This window comes from Cydia pomonella, chromosome 4 (assembly GCF_033807575.1).
Source record: "Cydia pomonella isolate Wapato2018A chromosome 4, ilCydPomo1, whole genome shotgun sequence".
NCBI lineage: Eukaryota > Metazoa > Arthropoda > Insecta > Lepidoptera > Tortricidae > Cydia > Cydia pomonella.
The window spans coordinates 6,400,498-6,418,906 of NC_084706.1; the positions used below are offsets into that span (position 1 = coordinate 6,400,498).

General features: G+C 34.0%; 2 protein-coding genes across 2 annotated transcripts in view; one reads left to right on the forward strand and one right to left on the reverse strand.

Moving 5' to 3' along the window:
• Positions 1-9,711, reverse strand: part of LOC133516925 (ankyrin repeat and BTB/POZ domain-containing protein 2) — a 79,293-nt gene extending 69,582 nt beyond the window's left edge. Inside the window, exon 1 of the mRNA XM_061849981.1 lies at positions 9,567-9,711. Coding sequence (XP_061705965.1) covers positions 9,567-9,574 — 8 coding nt within the window. The 5' untranslated portion in view covers positions 9,575-9,711. The remainder of the gene's footprint in view (positions 1-9,566) is intronic.
• Positions 9,712-16,444: 6,733 nt separating this feature from the next.
• LOC133516927 (uncharacterized) lies at positions 16,445-17,886 on the forward strand. Its single transcript, XM_061849983.1, has one exon. It carries the CDS (start codon positions 16,771-16,773, stop codon positions 17,755-17,757), a length of 987 nt encoding a protein of 328 aa, XP_061705967.1. The 5' UTR covers positions 16,445-16,770; the 3' UTR covers positions 17,758-17,886.
• The last annotated feature ends 523 nt before the right edge of the window (positions 17,887-18,409 follow it).

Below are 18,409 nucleotides of genomic sequence, written 5' to 3' on the forward strand. Positions count from 1 at the left end.
TTTTAAATTTACTTTTTATCATTAGTTTTAAGTTTATTTATAGCCTATTTTTAATTTAGAGAGTAAAATGTATCTTATTTAAATTTCACTTATTTTTGTAAGTTGCTTATGACAATCTTCCATCCCTTAATCAGCGACGAAAAAAACAAGGAAGACTAGCTTCAAGCAAAATATCACCCTAAAAGTGGCCCCACAATTAAGATACGCAATAATCAGAACGAATCAATTGCAACTCGTCAAAGTTTAGGTCAAAGTTTACGTCGTTTGACTATGATTAGTCAATTTAAACCACCCACACTACGATTGGTCTATTATAAAATGAGGCGCTCTGATTGTCTGTCGCGTTGTCACTGGAAAATACATGACAATAGAAACTGACTCTAAGTAGACGGTTTCATGCAATATTGAACATGTTTTAAATGCAATATTTTTATATGATAATTTATTTTAATTTTAAAGTGTATTAATATACAGGCTTATTATTTGTTCGTTTGTCGCACGTGTTTAAAGGCAATTAAGTATCAGAACTAATTAATGGATTGTATCGTTCATCCACCTGCTCCTGCGATGTTAAGTTAGGTGACACATAAATTTGTCAGATAGAAATTAATGTAAACTTGATCTGAACTCATAGACAATAGGTCAAAATTGACTTAAAAAAAAACAGCTGGCATTAGTGGTTTTTCAATGTTGCTCTGATCAAGATGAAAATCGATATCTGAGAATCCGAGAGGCCTTTCATTATGATTTGAAGGTCAAAATAAATAGAAATGCCGCAGGTTTGAATTTCTGAATTTTTCATACGATTAAGATGAAAATCAATGTCTAGGGATCCGAGCAGCCCTTCATTATGATTCTAAGGTCGAATTTGGTAAAAACGCGCAACATCTTGAATTTCTCCGTTTTTGCTTGATATCTGAAGATCCGAGAGGATCTTTATAATTATAATGAACACTAACATTAACACCTCATCGTAGGAACCGTTTTATATGAAAAAATAACATTATTTTTACTATTTTCCTTGAAATCTTTCCATATTTTTTCACAGTTCAAACCGTCCTTGGACCTAGAAATATTCTAATATCAAAATTAGCCAAATCGGTCCAGCCGTTCGCGAACTTAACGAAAAGTTATAAATAGCAGCGAGATACCAGGGACTTAGTAAAAATGTACACATAAAAAAGCGTCACCTACAACGACGATTAGTATTTACTACCACAAATTTAATTTACGAGTAATACGGGAGGGTAAGACGTATCGTTTGTCAAATCTAACTATTATAAACGAATTAGTTGAATTAATTTTACAGACGAATTTGCATGTTTGTATTGTTTCGTTTGTATTATTAATTAAAGTTTTTTCACATCGTAAGTAATAAATTTTATTGTCGTTTTGTTTTAAAAGTATCGTTTATTATTATATAATAGATTTTTATCAACTTACGGAAATGTCATATCAATTGAAATGACAGACTCAACCACACCACTATTTTTAATAAAGAAAAGACGTATCTAATAGGTACCCACGTAACTGTTTGCGTGATAAATTACTATCGTAATTTTTTTAATAAATAAGATCTAAAAAAAATTAAACGTATGTTATATTTAAGAAAAGCGAAATATTGTTTTTAAGTACTTGACAAACCCTAATATTATTACGCGATTTTATTTATAATTACAATGGGTCATGCTCAATGCTCATGCGCGTTTACGTTCTACGAGCGTAACGTTGTCATGTGTCAAATGTGTGAACTTAGGTCTATGGAAAGGTAGAGGCAAGGAATAGAATCTCCATAGGCAGAACTGTTGCAAAGTTCTTTCTTCAAGAAAAATCTGTCCAGAGTAGCGCTAGAGTAGTTAAGAACCTAGGCGTTATTGACGGAGTGAAGTGCGCTGTCTATGATTAGATTTTTTTCAAGTCTTCTAGGTATTGTAGCGCCACCATAAATAGTTTTTTGTCGGACACTTTTTGGTATATGGAGATTCTATTCCTTAACTCTGCCTTCCATACTTAGGTCTCTCCAACAATAAAAGGCTGACTACTAGTACGAGTACCTTTACCCTAGCAAAGTCACTAGGTACCCACCAGGCCAGATCGGTCGTCAAAGCATGATAGATTATATTAAAGTTCCTTTTCCTCTCTTGGATTATTCCTGGACGGTTTCATTATTAGTTGGCCTGAATCGACACAGATAAGTATGTAATAGGTACTTAAACGGGCACTTAAAGCTGATTCCCCTTGACTTTTAAAAGCCATTGAGTCTATTTCATATATGAAACAGATTTTGCCTACAAAAGGAACTTTTCGTACTGTTAATACCTATAAAAGTCGTCATAATAACTAATACCTACACCTAGTTAATACCTATTTACTAGCATCTTAATTATATAATTGCCTATACTCGTAATAATAAGTACCTGGGAGACCGAGTTTTGCTCGGAAAATATATAAAAACTCAAAGATGCGCGTTTTCGTGCAAATTACATCACAATCGTTAGAGCCGTTTCCGAGATCCCCGAAATATATAAATTTATATACAAGCATTGCTCGTTTAAAGGTATAAGACAATATAATACCTAAATAACGCGGCGCGACTAGTCAGGTCAGGTTGCATTTTTTTTATTAATTAAAAACACCACTAATTAGAGCTCCGTAAAAAACTTTGTTGACGGAGCTCTTATGGAATCACTTCGATCTTGCAAATCGGTTAAATGCGTTTTTTTGTATTTTATTAAATTCATGTTTTGGGATCGAAACCTGCGCTAAATCCTTAGTAGCTTATTAAGAACCATGAATGAAATTATTTAAAAGAATCAGCGACATTATTAGTGTTCCGTACAAAACTTTGTTCACGGAACACTTATTTTATACTGAACTGTACATTCATAAACTCTGACTCATTATCCTACGAAGAAAAATCGATGAAAAAAAAAAAACTGGTATGGAGGGTCCAACGATCCCAAAAACGTAGTTATTATAAAATTAAAAAAAAAACACATTGGGTTTTCAGTGGCAACTATTAGAGAGACTATATTAATTGGTCATCACGTAGACAAAAACAAATTAGACAACATAAGAACCACCCAATACTTATCCGAAGAAATGCAAAAAAAGGTGTGTAGGTTCATACCACTCATTGCTTGAATCCTCAACCCAATTTAGTTCACGTGGCGAGACGTGTAGGTATATTATGAGATGATTATTTCTTATTAATTTAAGTATTACTTGGCTAAGTATCTAAAACGTAAGTCTTTTTAAGGCTCACGTTTAAAAACAATTATTATTTATTAATATCAAAACAGCCTATCCATGTTTGCATACGCGTCAGCGCAGACAAACGCAAGCAACAAAATAAACAAATTTTCGAACTAATTCCGATACATTATACTCAATCGAGAATAATACCATTGGGAAAACTGTTTTCACGATGGGTAGTACGTATTACACGTACACGTAGGTACGTACGTAGTCGTTTTTGCTAATTTCACTTTCTAAGTAAACAAGGTGAGTATAGGATCTAAAGGTAGTACCTACTTCATTTTCTTAAGTATACAGAATGATTCATGAGACGTGAGCAGGACCAAGCCTACACAATCAGTAAATGCTAATGAATCGTTCACCGTCATATTTAAGTAAAACAATCACAATTTTTTAAGGACAAATTTGATTATGGACACCCTACAACACTTAATTAACAAAGATAAAACCTCTTTAACCGTTATGACAGCAGTTTGATTATGAAGAAAATATAATGTCACACTTTAGTGAGATACGATTTTTCAAAAGTAACCATACCTACTCCGATTACATTCAATTTGTCATTTGTTATGGATGAAATGAAACAAAGAGGGTGACCATAAATTGGTACTTAAAATATATTTTTTTTGAACAGTAAAAATTAAATTAACGTTCATCTCACAAATACTGGTACGAACGAATCAGTTGCTTATAACTTACTGAAGACGTAGGTTTGATCCTGATCACGTCTCCTGAATCATTATGTATATATTTATAAGTACCTACATAGTGTTTTTGTATCGGATGTATGTATATATTTTTCAGATAAAGATTCAGTAATATAGAATATAGATTCAGTAAAAACTTCTCAAAAAACTGTTTAAGGGATAGTGTATAATTTACTCTATGGTTTATGTGATGTGAAAGTGCTGCTCTCTGACGGCAGAACATTGCAGTAATATGTTATTACGGTCCTCAAGACAAAAATAATATAAGATTAAGATACTTTAAGAGCGTGAAAAAAGCGATTTTTTTACATACAAAATGTATGACATTTTCTTTAATTTGTGTGTGTTTTCTAGTTTCTAAGAAGCTTTTTATCCTAGATAGACATGGAATCGATTAGCATCATAAAAAAGTACGAGTCTGACTCGCGTTCCAAGGGTTCCGTACATCGCGCAAATTTTAATGTCTTTTTTTGGAAATAAAACCTGAGCAAAACGTCTTGCAAACCCGAAAGAGTCGGAGTCGGATCAAAAACCAGATGTAACAGAAAGTTCGCATTCGGAGCTCAAATAAGCCTTATGCGCGCTGTTTACTTAGTAATCGCATCAGCCCATGGACGTATTTAGAAAAAAGTTGTGTCATTTGATAGTAACAAGCTGTAAAAAAAAAAAAATTGCGATTTTTCAGAGATATGTTTATGGTTTAAGAGCCCGGTAACGATTTTAGAGCAAAAATGTAAAATTGATAGATTTAGTCGTTGAAATTGTACACCTTTTGTTACGTAATATCTAAATACCAAGTATTAGTTTCTATTAGCATGTCTTCTTATCTTGCCTTTTAATAATGAGGCCGCAAGCGTACGTCCCCGGTAATATGTGACGAGAAGGGGCAGTTTTTTAAAAATTCATCAAAAATGATGGTGAAAAATTATACAAAATATTGTATAAAACCAGTTTCAGCAAATGTTATAGATTGTAAACAAGTTGTAGAAAGTATAATTTCGTATTAAGTAAAATTTCGTTGAAATTAAGTCGATTTTCAGAAAAATTGTCACATGTTTTGAAGTAATTTCTGGAGAAAATTGATTTCGTCGAACTTTCATTTACATTCAAATGTATAATAACAAAAATGTAGTTTATTAAAGTCGAAGTACAGGATATGTGTAATACAAAATTCCCATCTTTAGCAGTCCAAACTTTACGAAATTTACAAATAAGTTCGACAAAATCAGTTCTTTACGCGCGTTTACCTAAACATCCAGCAGAAAAAAAATCATTACTAATTAAGTGAGTCTGTTTTCAAAAAATGATTTATAAAAAAGATGTACAATTTCATCGACTAAATCTATCACTTTGACATTTTTGCGACTAAAATCGTTCATTGTCGTCACCATCCTGCCGTCATTATCCTGGTTTTTATTATCTAGGGATATTACAAACAGCAGAAATAATTATTTCTATGGTTTAAAAATATGCACTGAAGATTTAAGCGCATCCTTAATGCAATTATTAACAAATATTAGATAAGATTAATATTGTACACAATTTTATAAAGGCTTCATCATCGTAATCTACCATAGGCGTCATATTCCTGGCCCATTGATAATAAATCATTTACTTTTAGCTGATGTCTTTTATACCATTCAACTTCTATTTCAATTCCATTCAATTTCTTTCATAACTGGTACTTATTTTCCACAAACAACTAAAGAAATTGCAATGACAGCGTCATTGTCCTGCTAAAACTGTCATTTTCCTGCTACAGTCATCATATTCCTAGTCCAATTTATTTTAATTATTTCTTCTAGACTATGTACTTAAGACTAGGGCTTGCAAAACCGGATGGTTTCCAATTCCGGAACTGATTTTCGATATTGGGTCCCAATTCACAACATTTCATATTTCTGACCCTATAATTTTATTGGTTCTCTACATTTTAATTGAAACGATCGCAAAAAAATAAGATGACTTTGTTAATCTGACGTTGTCTGTCATTGTCAATGTTTTAAACTGGTCCGTTGTTGTTTTAAAACAATTTTGATAAAATATCAGATTTATACGAAGATTTGGATTACTATAACGGATACTGATACATGAATACGACACCAGGCTTTCATACGGATAAGACGGATCGCCGGATAAACACTAACGAATGTAATGTAATTAAATGTTTGTCCGATGTCTTCGAAGAATCATTTTTGCACTAGGTAAGGGACGAAACAGTATCGTTGTGAGGTTGTGAGGTTGGTATACATTGGAGGAGTACTTACTACATCGATCAATTAGGCTTTGTCCATTTTTAAAACGATTAGTAGATAGTTACTTAATTATGTAAATAAATTGCTGTTAGTTTTGAATTTCAATCAATATGTCGTAAAATTAGTCGTTTAATTGTCACTATTGTCAGTGTCAAATCTTATAATATGACAGTTATTTTTTTTTCGTGATGAATGGCTATGGCGTTTCACCTATTGTGCCGTAGAATTGGTAAAATCACAACATTTTATTTATTCTTTTGTATTTTTCGTAATAAGCGATATTAAATTTAAATTAATATATGGCAGTGTTGAGGAAGCAAAAAACTTCCAAATCATATGTAACATTTCAGTTTTTAAACAAAAGGAATGTTGTCAGTTCCGGAATTGGGGTTTGCCATATTATTATTAGATTTTTTAATAAAAAACAATAAAAAATGTGATATTCTGATATTTTACGTTTATTAAAGACAGTATTGTTTGAATGGAAATTAATTTGAAGTATTATTGATCGAGAAATATCAATAAATATAGTAGTGCCGTCTTTGCACCTCTTATTTTAGCACCTCATTACTATGGTCACTTTTATTCACTTCAATGATAAGGCGTATTTATTTGGGGAAACTACGCATTCCATAGCAAACCATTTGATGCCTAAAATTATATAGTGTCTAAATTAAACGGCTGCGTAGCCTAATAGATATTAACGAATAACGATGTTTACGAAGATAAAGGTCGTGGGGTTCCGAATCTTAAGACCGGTGTCTTATGCATCATTCTAATTCTATTTCTTAGGTGTTTCTTACATCATAGTTATTTTTCTCAAAATCTAAAGAAAAAACTGACCAGAACAATGACGCACAAATTTCAATTGTTTTTATATCCCTGATATACTAAATTGAATTTTGATTGCAACAAGTTGTCCGACTGACCTGTCTTTTTGGTACAATAATCGCACAATATCATGACGACTGGGCTGTAAATTGGTAAATGGAACTGTCATTTTAGTGTATAGGGTGTAAAAAATAGAGTTTGGGACAATATTTAGCTGGCATCAAGAGTCTATAGCATTAAACTTCGACATCGACCCTGGCGCGGTAAGTGGGGCAAGCATTTGTTCCATTCTACTGGTATTTTGCTCGCTCCGCGCCTACACCTACAGCCACCACAGGTAAGTGAATAAATATGTTTTTACAAAGGATGTTTGCCATTTAATCATTGTAGAAGCCACACTAACCCTTGCCAAATAGTTATTTTAACATACATTTACCGAACTTTATTACCGTTCGCACCTTGTCAGTGTCAGTAATGTGAGATCTGTATTGATTCGGCTGGGCTTTATTAATTGCCCAGTGACATGTCATAGTTGACAAGGTCCGAAATGGTACAGTAATTATATTCTATGACTGTATATGGCCGATTTATCTTACTATTGCTGGAAAACGGTTAAAGAAATTAAACGAATGTATCTAGTTAATTACGTCTAAATATTTTTTAGAAAAACTAATCTATTATTTTACTCGTTTCCTGGAAAAGTATTAGGATAATTATTCATAATCAAGGATTGACTTCAAGTTAAAATTTCAATGGCATGATTTTATCTTCAATTGATTTCACTAACCGAGAGCTTTTGGTACAAGTTATGTACTACCGGGTGTGGCCGGTAACAGGAGCAAAAAATTAAACTGTAGGCTGTACTCCTCAAACTGACCAACATTTGTTCAGCAACTTTAAAAAATAACTTTTATTTTGATTTATAGGACAAATTAAAGTTTATTCTAAGGCGCAATGTATTGCAAATTTTGTTATGTTTAAAGCGTAACAATCAACGTCAATTACACTGATGACAGCGTACATTGAAAGTAATATTTAATTTATAATGAAAAATAAGAAGTCTAAAGAATTCATAATTTTCAAAAATCGCTGAACAAATGTTGGTAAGTTTCAGGACTACAGCCTACAGTTATATTTTTTGCTCGTGTTACAGGCCACACCCGGTATAAAATACACAAGTCAAAATTAAACCTAATAGAATATTAGTAGAGTTCCCTTTATGAACTATTGTCATACCGAATTATACCTCCTCATGTTCTGGAAAAAACTTTTTGTTGATGAAGACCATAAAATAATGAAATAGACCGTTATGTTGAGTCAGTTGTTTTGTTAAAGATTATGGTCAAGTTTATGTTTCAATTGCGGTAATATTTAATAAAGGTTCAGACATCGGTGATTTGATGAACGTTGGTAATAATTTCGGTTGATGTCATTGGCCGGCTCGCCATCGCACCTGTTTTTTGATCAAAAAAGCGGTAAGAGCGTATTTTATTATTATTCATTATCCATACTACGATGATAATATTATTATACTAATTTACCTGGATTATGCACAGGAGTCCCGAGTTTGGGTCTCTCACGAAACGGCCGGTGATTTGTTTCATTTTAGATGTTTACCACTTTACTAATGAGGAAAACAACAGACTACAAGGGGCCAACGCAACATTTTTGTATTCATATTGAATATCAAATGAACAAGTCTGAATCAAGCAAGTGCTATAAAAACATTCACAAGAGAACTAGACTATACTTGCGAGGGCATTCTCCAACCAACAAATTCACAAAAATATTTCTAATTTTTAGTTGTACATATATCGTTACTTTTCCATACCATATTACCATATTTTTGGTATAAACTAGTAGTAATCTGGCAAAGCAATTTTTTAAACAGAAGTATACCCATATTTTCAGAGTTATTGAGTTAAAACGTTAAATCCCGCGCGAAGGTCATAATATTCCGCTGACAGATTCGCGCGGCTAGCCAAGTCTTTAGTTTCCTTGTAATCCTGCCGCCTACTCTTAAGCTACTTAATTATGGTTTTTCCAAGTCGGAAGTAGGTACTAACAGCAGAACTCTGAACTGTCCATGGCTGGACCTTATGCCTTTGAAATAAGGTTTACTACTTACCAGTTAGCATTGGATGATGGTAAACACTTGTAATTTTAAATTGGATTGAAGCAAACTTTAGCGAAATATCATTCTGCTGTCCTATACCTACGTAGGTGCTAAACTGACGTTAGCAGAATTAGATATTTCGGAAAGGCCAAGATGCTCAAAAATGTTCGAAAATATTTAAACTTTAACTTGGTCGGCGCCAATGCTCTACTTCGGACGGAGTATATGATTTTTAATTAAACTGAAAAGGTACCATTTACGAAATGTAATCAGTTCGATCAATATTTTTTCCTACAGCAATATTAAGGAGGCTTTAACTATACGTTGTTCTTACTAAAAATTACAATGCTCTAAAATGTACAACATACACCAAGTCCCCAAAAACAACAAATGACAAACCTTGCCATCCATTCCAGTGGTACCACAGTACTTGCACTAAACACTTGCACTCACAAACTTTTACTTTTTCGGTCCTGGCGCGGCGGGCTCGGCGCGCGCGGGAGTCCCACTGCCGGAGCCCGCGACCGGCTCTCCAATACATTCTTTACAAGACTCGTGCGCAGCCCTGTACACTTGCGTACACACCAAAAAGCCCTTGGCGCTTTTACCCTCAAAGCTTCCAGGGAAACATGAGCAGCTTTGCATAGGCTATTAAAATCCGCTTTTTTTTCGAACTGTCAAAAATTTTAGCCACTATGGAATCTATATAGGTACCTACCTAAAAGTTTTACTCAATTTATTGAATAGAAATAGTGAAAAAAAAAAACTGCACTGTACTATGTTTAAAAAAAATCTGGTGCTTTATTTTGTGCATGGTGTGAAATAATTTATTACAGTCAACTGCCTATTGATAGTTGGAAGAGGTATTTGTACAATCAAGTTGAATTTCGTCGCTGTAGGTAATAAGTTATTAAGGTTACATAGGGGTACATATATAATTTGAGAACAAACCGGGTAGGTATGTATTATTATCTGTGTGTTAGAGATTATACGTTTATATTGTAATTTAAATTAAATACAAAGCATAGAATGGTGATAGATTTTATCCGAAACGTTGTTAACATTTGGAACTGATAAAGACCTTCGAAAAGTTATTTGCGTGCTACATTCGTAATAAATTCACATTACAACAATTGTAGATATTTTGCTAGCGATTTGAATTCAACGAACCTTAAAATGTTCGCACAGTTAAGCCACGCCACGTGGTCCGCGCAACCACTTGCGCACGCGCCGGTACCGCGCCGCGCGCGCCGCCTCCGGTCGTCGCTCGAGCAACCCGTTCGACCGCATGCTCGCGTCCCGCGCGCCCCGCTTCCAAACTTTATACCACAAAAACTAAAATGAACCTAGACGAAACCACCAAAGACTATAAATCGCTTGCTGGGTCTCGGTGATTAAGTTTTTTCGGATTTGAAGCAGTTTGTCGTGGCTATTTCGTACGACATGCCATACAGGGTTCTCTATTTGTCCAAACTTGGACAATGCACTGTAAGAGGGGGCGGTAAAGCTGAATTCGGCCGGCCGGGCCGCTCGGTAGGAATGCACCTGCAAACGCAAGGTAGGGTTGCTTTTGTCCTTTTTTTGAAAAGCTTTATTGATTTTTTCTATAAGTAGATAATGTGGATATAAGTGAGATAAGCAGCCCAATAATGTAACGTAAATTTAATAATTTAAAAATGTATATGTTACCGTAAAAAACGTTTTTCCTCTGTAAGATCTTTTTTCGTCAGACATATAGCTTTAATTTGACCTCCGAGTTTTTTCATAGCTTTGCCTCTGAAATGTTTCGGGTTTGTAAATGGCGGTAAGTGACTTGAGACCTTGTGCATCTAAAATGCAGATATGTTTTTTAAAAGGTGCCTCAGTAGATACGACTTTTTGCCTATAATTTTAGTAACCGAACTACGATTTAGATTTTAACTTAAGACCTTATGTCAAAAATATTTAAAGGGTAGAGAGTAAGCATGTAAAAATACAACTTTATGCCTCTATTGTACTATTCATTTAGAAGAAATCAATAATTCGGATCAGATACATTTTGCATAAATACCGTCTTTTTAATATAAAAAAAAACTAAAACGTTTTCACTTATCCAGAATAAAAGGCACAAAGACCTTGATTAATTAAAAAAATTATTGTCGAGATGGCTTACATAGTTCATGACATATTTACAAACAAAAGTGTAATTTCTTGGGTCTTCTGAAAAGTTGACTTTTTCCACATCCGACCTTATTTCCATATCCGAGCTCGAGGCGGGGCTATTTTACTGAACTACCTCTGAACCCATGTTGGCTAAATTTTATCTGTTATCTTCTGACAGAAGTTTTGTATAACATTGGCATTGTACCTGTATGAATTATGTATGAAAATATCTGCTTGGCTGCTTTAAAATATCTTACAACAAGCAAGTATTGTAATGATGTGAGTAATGTACTGATGGTTACCTAATATTGGAAAAGTAATCATTCTCAATATACAAATGTACCTATATGGTCCTGTTTACATATTGATTACTGTCGGAAATATTAATAATAGGCCCTATATGCATGTATTTACTTAAGTGGCAATACATATTTTATTCTTTCTTTCGAATAAAATGTAGTACCTATAGCCGGCCAAACAACTTTGTCAGTAGAAAAAGTCGCAAAATTCAAATATATGTTCACTATTTTTTTAAACTTGCCGCTTTTTTCTACTGGCGGAAATGGCTTGACAGACTATATACGTAGTAATCTTGAATAGTGGCAACCCTAAGGAGCGGCTACCTCGCACCGCGTACAATAATATTGAATATAAACCTTGAAGCTAAAGAACGGACCAACAGACACGTGTTCAAAGAATATAATACTCACTAGGAGAAGAACGCTAACTCCATACAAAAAAATGCCCCTTTCAAAAGTTCGTTTATACTAGTGGCGCTCTCTTTGTATCTCAGTACTAAAATTGACAACCGGTTTAGCCTGGCGGGTGTTGGTAGGTAGTGATCCAGTTCTAGCTAGTGGTTCTGGGTTCGAATCCCGGCGACGGAATTTCTTTTTGTGTTTTTTCATTTTTTGTTTTTGTTGGGGTGAGGTTTTTAAATTAGTATTTATCAAATAAAAAAATATTATGTCACATATTAATCAAAATCACAGGCATCTTTTGTCCTAAGAGATAATGATATCTATATTTTAAAGTTTTTTCAATATAAAAGGTAACAATACAGTTATTATTAAGTTATAAATATTTTTATTCCTATATATTATGATCAAAAGAGCTTAATTCGTTCGAAAAACATACAATAGGCAGGAAAAAAGTCATTTTCTATACAAATTTATGTATCGGACGGGGCTTGTTGAACTAACTGTGACACTTCCATATAATATCTACATACCTATATGAATTTTATTCAATTAAACCACAGGTCGGTAATTTCGGTTCATTATTGATGTGGGTACCAAATAGTTAACCTATCCTGTGCGTGTGATTATCTTTTGATTTTTTTAAGGCGTTATTTATGTTTAGGTCATCTATTTTTAGCGCATGTTTTAATTCCCAGATCACCTTCATAACAATAAATAGAAGTCATTAAAATCTTCATGATAAAAACAATTTTATATATATACATATACTATTTATTGCATTTAATATAGCTTTTTATATATCTAAAACATGATCTTTGGCACATCTGATTTTACTCCACAATTGCAATTAGTGTAACTTGTAATCATATCACATATATTAGCCCTAAAAACTAAAAATACATGAATATATGACAGACAAAGTTGTTATTACATCTATCCGATTGTCGGACACTTTCTGCTCCACAGCTCAGTGCAGCGGTCTTGTTGATGGTCACCGGGAAACTACAACTAGTCACAATTATGTGGCGGATCCGTGCCTTTTGATTTTGTGCCTTTCCAAGGAAATGATATGACGCCCAAGGATTTTTTGCTCACGTTCACCCTCTAAAACAAAACAGTCACATTTTAAACAATACTATAACCTATGCCCCTAATTACTAACCTTGCTATTAGCAAGGTATTATATAAGCTATTAAATAGCTACCAGAGTTCTAAATTGCCAGCTAAAACAATGTTAGAATTTACTTCTATGATGAATTTAGATTCATTAGATTGTAATTTTGGACGCGATAGGGCGGCCGTGCAACTTAAGAGGGTGGTAAGATTAAATTTATGTATTTGAATTTGGCAATAGTACACTTATTTTATTTATAGATTAAAATATTTCTTACCTTGAAATAATTGTTGTTTCTTAGTTCAGTAAAATGGATTAAACTTTAACCGAGTCTGAGCGGAGATAATGTGCGGTGGATTTTTAATTTTAAAAATTAATCAATAAATCTATTTCAAGAACATAAATCGTTATTTAATCATTTTATATGAAAACTGATAGTTTTGAAAATGAAAATAGTTTTGCGTCAATGACTTTGACAGCATTGACATTGCAGACTTTTGTCTATGTTCTAACCGGCCAGACCCAAGTGCAAGGCTTTATGGAGGGTATATGTGCCTCTGACCTCCATAGATTTTATGAACATAGACAAAGACAAACTGAAATATGTAATAATTTATATAAAATAAAAATAATTTACATATGGTAGTGTGACATAAATCAAAATATTTGATAAAAATGATTTTATTTGTTCCCAAAGTTGAATAGACAAAGTCAGATAGGAGCAATGTTGCTGTAACAAAATATTTTTATATTTATAACTGGTATCTATTTCCAGGAGGTCAGACCACACATGCGCAATTATGAAGCGTCATGTCTTTCTAAGGAAGTCGACAGGCCTTGCACGTGTTCCTCCCATTTATTGGACAGCTAAATATTCTTCATTTCTCATGTCCTACAGAAAATGGCTCATTGTATATCTATGAAGTGGGTTGAAAGTAATACGTTCCAAACCTAGTAAGTTTTACTTTCCAACTATATTTTTTACGATTAGCAATCAAAATACTGTTTACAATGGATTTGTCTCAAGAATGATATTCAAATCCTGAGTCCACAAATACATATATAGGAATAGTATAAGTATATGCTTTTGTAAAATACTCATGTAGGTGTTTTCATCTACTAGTGGCGATTATGCCGTCCTTTTAGGGAGGTTGTGGTATTCATCATCATCATTATCATATTAGCCCTTTGTCGTCCACTGCTGAGCACGGGCCTCTCTTCTAGTACGCCGTTGCCACCATGGCCACTGAGGTTTTTGGTCTTAGCTTCAAATAAGTATAGTCAGGGTTTGCCGCGAAATTTATACAATAGTTCTTGTAGTAACGAAACGGCCAAGCCACATATTCTGACTAAGGTGTAGAGTTTGTGAAGTTAGGGCTTGTAGAGTTAAAAGCTTGGCTCTACATGAGATCTGATAACTTTTTGATAGTGCGAGCCTTATGGTTTTTGTTAGTGGCTTATGACAATCTTCCATCCCCTAATTTAAAGGGTGGGGGGTGATTTACTAAAAATCCTGTATTTTATTATTTATAAAAGGAGTATATATCTATTTCCAGACCTCTAGCATCAACATTTGCAAAAACCTCATACAAATTTTCTTCCCCTAGTTTAAGGGGTTGGGAGGTAAAAGTTCCAAGTTTTAGTAGTTTTTTTATACTAACTTACATACCAAATTTCAACTTTCTAGGACTTCAGGAACTACGACTGTTATTAGTTTTATTGACATCATATCCTGAGAATTTTGTTTATATCGGATAATTCACACCCAAGTTATGAGGGTTCAAAAAACAAAGCGCTTCGAGAAAAGGTAGGTACCTAATAGTGCTTGCGCTTCGCTTGGATGGCCTTGGCGGGGGCACTTGTAATGTAGAGGAGTAACTACAGCTTTTAAAATAATCTAGTGATCAACTGTGCCCCAGTGGATTGCCCCAGTGTTTGTAAGTGCTGTAGTTAGGCCATTCAAATTGTATTGTTTTCTTATTTTAGCCTATCTTACTTATGTCTTTAAAAAAACTTAATAAAAATGTTTGCAAAAAGCTTAGAAATCATATAAGATGGGTTCGATGGGGTTGTTGCCTGTAATAAGTACAGTCAGCGATAAAAGCTTGTACCGAAAATTACATTTTTACAAAACTATTATTTTGCATACTGATTTTCAATTTGAATAACTATAGTACAGTCGAGGAAATTGATTCTTTAGCAGGTTGTGGTTCACTTTACACTGGAAATTTCATAGCATAAGTATGAACAACCAAATTTACTTGAACCGCAAATTGCTAAAGAATCAATTTCCTCGACCGTACATTATTAATTCTGAGACAGAACTTAATCGCGCATATTTCGTTGTTAATGAGATTCCTAGAAGTGAAGCATTCGCTGGACTAGTGTTTCTTGGCATTTGGAATAGTTTATTTAAATAGAGGTTATCTTGTTTCAAATTTCGGTCGTCAATAGAGTGGAGTTGCTTAAAGTAATAATATAATCTTAGAGAATAGCCGTTAATCAACACTTGCATTTTTTTCTTAAATCATCACTAGTTTCTGTACACGATTCTTCTTCGATCTTTATTTGCGGCGTAAACTTTAATAGATTATTTTGAGTGGCTTGGTGGTGAGCGTTCGAACATTATTTTCTTGCATTGGTTTGATTTTGTAGGTAATTATAAAAACAAAATATTTAGGATATATTATGTGGATTCCTGCATCCGCATTGGGCCAGCGTATAGAGTATAGAGTATAGACCAATCCCGCTCATGCATGGAAGGTGAGGCCTGTACCCAGCAGGAGGCGTATTATTTATGTAATGTATACCTTCTATAATGTATACATGGAAATGGATGGAAAAACATAGTGGGCCCTGGAAGAAAAGTTTACATTTTACTCAAAGGAAACATTCTACTATTTTTAAAAATAAACAAAACTTCAATTTGCTTAACCAAAAATGTTCTGGTGTACACAAATATTCGATTTAATGGTTATTTTTATACCACACACGAGTGTAAAACCTAATGTTTCTTGGAGAAATTTATCATTAACATTAACTGTATCGTATAGCGGAATAAAAGAGCGAGTGTTTGTTTTTTATTTTTAATTTTTAGTCGGTTCGATTCCCGGGCAAACTAGCGACTAAAAAAAAGCATCTTTGTTTCCTTTTAATGAAGAATGTTTTCTTTTAATAAAGTGAGCTAACTTAAGGTTTTAAGGCACTTTCCCTCCAGGGCCCATTGATTTTTTCCACACGGTGTAGTCGCACTCCATTTTCAAGTTCGAGAAGAGGTATATTGATATTGAAAAAGGCAGACAAAATCAGGATTGAACTTAAAAAAAGATATGTCACTATGACATCACGTCCATTGACAGACCAGATTGTACATTTCCGTAAAAAACGTAATTTGAATATTATTTATTTATACTTATTTTACGCTAATGTTTGGCAAAGTTCGTGAAAGCTTATTTTATGGGGTCATTGATCTTCTTGACTCTATATCGTTAGAAAGCCTAAATTTATATGAAAAAATAACTAACAATTTAATAAAAACATTAAGGTTACAATTCTCTAAACCAATATGCGGTGATAAATTCATGGTATGATTTTATTATAAAGTAAAAAAAATGCAAAATTTTAAGTTCTACATATATGTTTTATAATGGAAAATCCGGAAACGGGAATAGAAGATGTAAAAGATGACGAAGAGACAGCCAAAGAAGTGGTTGAAAGTGAGCACGTAGAGGGAGAACACGTAGAGGGCCACCACGGTGATGGAGAGCTCGTGGAGGGGGAACAAGCCGAAGGTGAACACATAGAAGGAGAGAATGTTGGGGGTGAGCACGTTGAAGGTGAACAGGTCGAGGGCGAGCATGTCGAAGGCGAAGAAAAGGATAAGCAATTAGGAGAGGGTGAAGAATTATCCGGCGAAGAAATCCCGGACTTAGAAAATATCGAAGCCGAACAAACTGAGGAAGAAAAACCCCCCGAAGCAGTAGAAGAGCCTCCAGTAGAGGAAGAGGAACAATATGTGGAGGAACCTCCGCCCGATCCGACCGCACCGTACAACCTAACCGACTCGCAAGAAGCGCTCAAGCCAAAGTTTGAGTTGCGGCCAGACCAGTTGGCAGAAGTGGAACAACTATGGGAGGTTTATCAAAACTACACACCTGCTTATTCCGATCTCGACAATTATATAACTGAAAAAGAACTCGTCTACATGTTAAAATGCCTAATTCTTTTTCCCGTAACGCCTGAACAGCTCCAAGAGCTTATAGAGTTCTGTGTTAGACCTCCTCATCCTGAAGGTCACATTAACTTCGATCAGTTTGTTAAAATTGTCACTCTTAGGCAGCGGTGTATTAATGTCGAAGAAGAATTGCGATCTGCTTTAAAGGTATTCGATAGGGCAAACACCGGAGAAATTAGTCGAGATGAGTTAAAAGAAGTACTTTTAAAACAAGGTCATAAATTGCCACAAAAACAGTTAGATAATCTAATAAAAGAAGTGGACTTGAGCAATGATGGTACCCTTGGTGTGGAGGACATTGTAGGCACGATGTGTATCGACTTAAACCCGGAAGATTTAATAATGTTAAGAAATATCGTTTACCCGCCCACAGAACAGCCCAACACAGAAGAAGATTAAAACATGAATCATACATACACGTATTATCTTATCATACTATATATTTCTGTCATTTTAAATACATATGTTAAATAAAAAATAGTTGATTGATATTACTAAATTCAAATATTATAGTTATTAAGTTATCAATGCTTATTCTTCAATACTCTTTACGTAGTCGAAAAAAAAAACGACTTAAAACAGCTTGAAATGGCATTAATATTATTGTCAAGCATAGTGCATGTCATAACAATTAAAATTTGTCCCAAAACCTAAAATACTTGTCGTGGAGGAGTTCTATTCTGGATTTCATGAGTAGTTCAATTTCATCCAATAGCCGTTTAAATGCTAATGCTTGGTTTATCGATGACAAATTTACATAAATATTATAGGATACCATTAATATAAAAGTTTCAACAGACTGAAAAACATATAGCTACCCTTAACATATACGCCCACACCTTAATTTCCATAGTTTTCACAACTTTATTAATATATGTAGGTACCTACCTATATACCGCTCTAAATTATCATTGGATTATTAGGAAACCCCCACCCTCTAAATTAGGGGATGGAAGATTCTCATTAGGAACTTACAAAAAAACGTGAAATCCCACCAAAAACATTTTCATGTCACATGTTGCCAAGACGAAACCATAAGGCTCACACTGTC